Source organism: Alternaria infectoria (assembly GCF_024043175.1).
Source record: "Alternaria infectoria strain BMP 0036 chromosome Unknown scaffold_1, whole genome shotgun sequence".
Taxonomy (NCBI): domain Eukaryota; kingdom Fungi; phylum Ascomycota; class Dothideomycetes; order Pleosporales; family Pleosporaceae; genus Alternaria; species Alternaria infectoria.
In genome coordinates this window covers 1641266-1647544 of record NW_026250690.1, presented here as the reverse complement: position 1 = coordinate 1647544, position 6279 = coordinate 1641266, and the positions used below count along the sequence as shown (strand labels likewise).

General features: G+C 51.9%; 2 protein-coding genes across 2 annotated transcripts; one reads left to right on the top strand and one right to left on the bottom strand.

The window, feature by feature from the left end:
• On the top strand, nt 1–1251 carry J4E92_000571 (uncharacterized protein; the record flags this gene model as incomplete). The annotated part of the gene is made up of 1 exon (XM_051491986.1): nt 1–1251. One exon carries the CDS (start codon nt 1–3, stop codon nt 1249–1251), a length of 1251 nt encoding a protein of 416 aa, XP_051357498.1.
• A 1019-nt stretch (nt 1252–2270) lies between these two features.
• J4E92_000570 (uncharacterized protein) lies at nt 2271–5222 on the bottom strand (the record flags this gene model as incomplete). Its single annotated transcript, XM_051491985.1, has 4 exons — nt 2271–3178; nt 3229–4280; nt 4382–4795; nt 4864–5222. The coding sequence occupies 4 exons, from the start codon at nt 5220–5222 to the stop codon at nt 2271–2273; spliced, it is 2733 nt and encodes a 910-aa protein (XP_051357497.1).
• Nucleotides 5223–6279: the final 1057 nt, after the last annotated feature.

Sequence of the window (6279 nt, the reverse complement as noted above, 5' to 3'; positions counted from 1 at the left end):
ATGCCTTTCAAGATACCGAATGACGGTGTCACTGTTACGGTCAAATCCGACAACGGGCACCTTGTTCCGATCGAGCTCAATGATCGCGTACTCAGAAACTGTCCGGTAATCAACGCAATGCCCTCGGGTACCATACTACCCAACGTGCAAGTGAAGCCTTTTCAGGTCGTGACGAGTTATCTGGATGGCGACGATCTCCCGGCGGTCTTCGCGAGTCGCGTCGACAGTAGTGCGCCTTTGCTCCTCTTCGCTCAAACGTGGGCGCTCGCGGCGCGACTTGGTCTTCCTATCTTGCAGAATGAGCTCATATCGGTCGTGACCGACGTTCACGCCAGAATCATTAACGGAAGCGGAACAGACTCGCGCTGGCAGCACACTGCCGATGGGTCTCTTGTCGAAGCTTTCCGGCATCTCCGAGAACAGGTCGGGGCGAACAGTCATGCCGAAAAGTTTCTCATATGCTTTGTTGGCCGCACAGCACTGTTCGTCAGCGAACTGGACCAAAATCTCACCCGCGAACATCTGGACCCTGCTACCCGAAAGGAAATATTGGACGAAGCACGATCCTTCGGTCTGGATCCTATCAAACATCAGCCACAAACGTTCCGTATCAACCCCCAACAGCCACCAAAATATCGACCCCTTGAGCAAGACTGTAACGATACAGGTATGGCTGATGGGTTTTGGTCACCCCCCGGGGCGTCACGCTCAATCACCAGGGACGACATGTGGAACCTGCCTCCACAACACCGTAAATCTCCGAAACTCATGTACCCGCGGCCACGCAGCCCGCTTTCCAATCGGTTCGACCACGGCTCAGATCCATTGGTATGCACGCAGTCTGGAGACCCCAGTGATCCAGATCCAGGGTACACATCGCAGGCCATCAATTTCGATGATCCCAATCGGCCCACTGGCGATGGAGTTAACGTGATCCGTCTGACAGGTCAAGGCTCAGGCGGCCCACGATCTCTACCCTGCCCGGCCAACTATCATCATGACACCACATTACCCTACATCATCCAAATTACGCAGCACAACGATAACGCTCATGGAAACGGAAACTACACTCACTATGGCGACAAAAGCAGTACGACTGCACATGCTCAGGGTGGTGGTACTGGACGCTCAAACCGGACTGTACGAGCAGTAGCGGATAGCGGAGAACGGCGCTACAAGCTCATCAGGGAGAGGAAGGGAAAGCAATCCAAATGGTTTTCGCTCTTGGCATACGGCAGCAAGTACTATTAAGAGCAAAGTGCGTGTTGCGAATGCCTTTGGTTTCATTGGTAGGGTGTTTGTTCACGTTCGCACATGCCGATGCGTCATTATTATATAGCTCCAATCAAAAACTCGCTTATCAATCAATTCCTCCTGTTACCATGGAACGTTTAATCTTTATGCGCGATACCACACCCCAAAGAACCAACTCCTGACCCTCTCCCTTTTGCTCATCCTGCTTTTCGCACTACCCATCTTTAGCTTATCGCTTTCCTGACGAATTAGCTCTATGCTATTGACGGTGCGCAAGGCAAGACCACCCAGGCCTTCGATATCCACCTCTTCTTCGCCCTCTTCCGGGAACGCCTCATTGCACACGTTTTCTAGATCGCTCTGACGAGAACAAAATCTAATCCTCGTTCTCTTTCGTCTCTCGACGACGAGACTGTCGATTGCACGGAGAGCTAGGGAAGAGGTGACTTCAACGTCTTCGATCTCCTCTTCAGTTGTGTTGTATCGTGTCTCTGGTCGTGGAAACGAAGGCGCTCTTGCGTGACAGCGTGTGAGTGGGTATGTAGAGTCGTGAACACGGCTGTGTGCGGAGTCGATTGGAGATGACATGTCTGCGTGATGTGCGCTTGATCTTTGGATTTTGGAATTTGGAAGTGCTCGGTAGTAGTTGAAAGTTGATATGGCTGCCGCTTTGATCAAGGCTGGAGATAACCGGTAGCGTGGAGGGCTGAGATCAAGAAGAGTGTAGCAGAGGAAGAAGGGATGCTGAGATGAGAGAATTAGAATTGAGAGAAAGAGCAGACGACTTATAGCAGATTAAAGAGTCAGAGCCTGTAGCTTCTTTTTATTTCAAACTATGGGAGCCATGATGATGGTACCTTGGTTTGATTTTTCCATATGCCCATACATTGGTTCCAAACATGCCATCTCCTATTTCACATTACTCATCCCTCATCCCTCATCCCTCATTGGAAGCGCGAACTTTACGTCAGATGTACCGACTGTACGCCAAAACAGCCACTCGTATGGTACGAGCCTCAAAGCACGCGTCGCATCTCATCAGATATCGGGAAGTCAACGTCGGTTCCCGCTAACTTGATGCCAAGCGCCCTAACCTTCTCTTTCAGTTGCTTCTGTAACTGTGCAGGCATGGAAGGCAGCCCACCAAGTTCTTTAACCTTCTCTCTAATCTCGGGAGGTAGCAGTGTCAGGTAGTCCATGTCGGGTGAGCTCATCATCTGCCTGAACTTCTCGTCAAGCAATGATTCGAATTCTTCCGCGTTCAGCCCATGGGAAGAGCTGCAAAGATGCTCCGTGGGGATGTCAGTATAGCCTAGTCCACGTAGCGTCTGACATGCAAGTATCTTCATCTGTTGTTCACATGATGTGCAGTACCAGCGCGACACCTTCTCCACACCGAGCTTCTTTACACATGACTTGTGAAAGTACGTAGTAGTACAGTCGCGATGTGAGCAAATGACAGTGTCCTTCGCGGGTGATTCACCCTTTGGTGCGGTAGCACGACAGTAGCAAATGCGCTGCGTACCTAGACGCTCGAGTTGGTTGTGCTGGATATCCTGTAACATGACCTGAGTGAGCTCCTGCTTGTTGAATCCGTTCTTTGCAAAAAGTCGCTCGAATCGAAGCTCTTGAGCCATTAGTGCTCCAGGATTGAAGCCATTCTTAACGTCGTCGTACTCCTTTTGCAGACGATCAGGTACGCCATCTGGGTTGCGATTGCGCGCTCGAATAGTAGGGTCTTCCATGAGATAGTTGATCAGGTCATCGTCTACTAGCATCAAGCGGCCCTTGGTCCGATGATCCTTCTCGTACAGCGATAGTAGTTTCTCTCCACGGAGGCGGTTGAAAGGCCCGGTGCTACATAAGTCTAGGCATGGCATCACCAGGTAGCATTGATCTCCCAGAGGATCAACACAGGGACAGTCTATGTCAGAGTCAGTGTCTGCTGCTAAGTGCCAGTTGCGATGCACTTACGAGGCTCATGGAAGGGACAATCAAGAATGTCATTGTTCTCAAACGAACATGATGTGCTGTGTGAACAACCATCCCATGACGGCGGGAACGGATTTGTGAGTTGATCGCTAATAAATTTGCGGACAAACCTAATCCAGTGCATGTGCTTGCCGTCTTTTGTGATAGGTAGTACAGGTTCAGGCAGAGGTACTGGAGACACTGCCTTAGCGAATGTCGCGTCCGTGGAGATTGGCTCTGATACTACCGCAGTGGAAGCATCGTGATCATTGGCGCTCTCCGTGTACGATAGCACATCTTGAGAACTATCGCGGTCCTTGTTGTAGAGTATAGTATCAGGTAGCATGGAAGCAGATTGTGCTAAGACGTCACCCACGTCATAGACATCTTCAGTGGCTTCGTTTCGGAGATCAGGAAGACTGATAGCTGCCTCCGGTATAGACTGCTTCTTTGCCTTGCGCTTCGCCTCTCGTGCCTTCTTAGCCTTCTTCTTCTGCGAGATTGCGGGATGGCCGTTGACAGAGTCTTCCGTCTCGGTCGTAAAACTCTCGGGTGCTGACATACCCCAAGCCTTTGGAGGCTTTACTGCTGGAGCTGGGATATAAGGCTCATCTGAAGAGCTCCGCGAGGCTGAGAGGTTTGGGAAGTCGCGCGAATCGGAAAGCCATGGAGTCGGTCCAGGCCGAGGAGCACGAGCCGGAGGCTTACTTGGAATGTTACCCCAAGCGCGCGTCTTTGCTACCGATTTTGTTGGCGTCACTCCATTCGTGACGACTTGCCATCCATCAGGAGCTTGTTGTGATTTCTTGATCCGGCCAGGCACTGTAGTCGGCCCCCGCTCTGAAGCCTTGACGTTGATCACCAGAACCGCAGCCGACTGTCTGTTCAAGGTTGGGGCGGGTGGCAAAGGTAATAGCGGAGTATGATAGGGCTCGATATCTGCATGGTAGAGTCCATCGTCGCCGCTCACGCGCTTGTGGTTGCTCTCAAGATGCCTTCGGTCGGAGATGTCAAGGGTACTAGACCGCGGCGGCGACTCGTCATCGTCCTGATCACTGGATTTCTGTCAGTTTTGAAAATAAATGAATTGCGCAACGAAGTTGGCCAGCGTCTTGTCGCAATTTTGCGGGACTAAATGAGGGCAAGGGCAACGAACCTGACCAGTGGAGCAGTCTCATCCGTGGGGGTGATACCGCCACTGAAATCACTCAGACTAGACGGGAACTTCTCTCCAGTTTTCCAGTCCTTTCCAGTATACCTCTCTTCTACAATACCGTATGCGGTCTTACTAGTGTATCGGAGATAGCCTGCTCGTCGCATTCGCACTTCGGCAGTGTCTTTCTTGACCAGAACGATGTCCTCCAGGACGGCGTGCTTGAACGTTTCGACGAGGCCTTGGAACATCTTGAGTTCTTTGCCTTGTAGACCCTTCGTTTTGGTGTTACGCCTGAGTAGCTCGTTGATACGGAAGGTTTCCAAGATGCGGTCCATTTCGGCTTCGAAGTCAACGTTTAAAGACTCGACAGGCGCCTCGGCGAGCTTTCTGATTCCCTTGCGGCCGACTTGCGTGCTGTATACATGGGCGTGGTACTGTGGAGTAGTCAGTAATTTGACAGAGTAGATACCAAAACAACAGACTCGGCACCTACACGAAGCTGTCGCTCAATCTCCTCGATCTCTTCCGGATTCCGCGGCCCGTCCGCGTCGTTGCTCGTTATGCCCTCAGCTGAGTGTACAACGGAGTCGATGTATCTAATCTCCTCCTGCGTAATGACTCTAGATCTACTAGCCGCTCTTGCCAGACGCTTTGCATCCTTCCGCTCACGCTTTGAGGATGGAGTGTCCTCATCGCCGAGATCTCTCGCTCTTCCACGTTCGTCTAGCTCAGATTCGTCCGGCACGATGTTCCAGTCGATCTCGCCACAACTCTCATAGACGGCTCGTAAGCGCTCGGCAATGTCGTGATGACGCTTGTAGTGTTGCTCATCAATGCCCATACAGTACTTGCAAGTATGACCGCGAAGTCGCATGAACATAGCCTGGAGAGGTTAGTGCATCGTTCGCCTTGGGTATATCCCATGCAACTAACCTGGTGGAAGCGCACGCATGGCTCGCTGTGCTTGCCGAAACAAGACGCCCTCGCGCCGGGGTGGCTCAGTGGACGCTCGCAAAAGCCGCAGTGGTGTCTATTGGATTATCGTTAGCGACCGTCTGCTTTGGGTGATTGCCTTCGGACTGCGTTCCGGTGGCCCAAACAAACAAACACCGGGCTCAGCAACTCACTTGAGCGCCTCCGAATCCTCCCACTTGAAAAGAAGACTGTTGACCATGTTAATTTCGTTTGCGCTTTCGAAATCGATCGCGACCTGGGTAGGCTGATGGCGGGGAGGCAGAGCCGCTAGGATTGGATGCTTTGAGAGTGTGAGCGAGGAATGCACGCGCGATTGAGAGGATAATTCTGCTTGGACACGGAGTGCAGTAGAGAAGACGCGCAATTGTTTGGGATTGTGCGTGGTAACGTAGCGGGGCGAGGTGCAATGGCTGTTGACTGGTGTAACAGCGCATCCAGGGTTGCTCCGAGGCTGGCTACGTAATTGTGCGGAAAGAGCGAGTGACTGCGACAACACAACAATGAAAGATTTCTGTAGAGACAGCGACCAACAAGACTTGCGCAAATACCAATTGTGTTCGATCAAAAAGAGTGCCTCCGGGTCGTTGTAAGGAAACGACTCGTCGTCGTTGCGGTGAAGAATGCAGTGAACCGACCATCCGCGAGGTTTCGCGTTGTTGCATCATAACAGCCAGGATTAGACAGGATTTTGACACCATACAAACGCGAAGACCACGAATCAAGTACCACTATTAAACATCCGACACAATGCGCGCACCTGCCCAGACATAGGGATAGTTGCGTTGATACCAGTTGACGCTTGGACACGTTAGTCATGTGGCCTCATCTGCAGCCACTGTCGCCCACTTACAAGGTCTTACGCCCAGCGATGCGCGGATGCGTCGCCCATGATCCACCCAACGTGACGTTGTGTTTACGGTCGA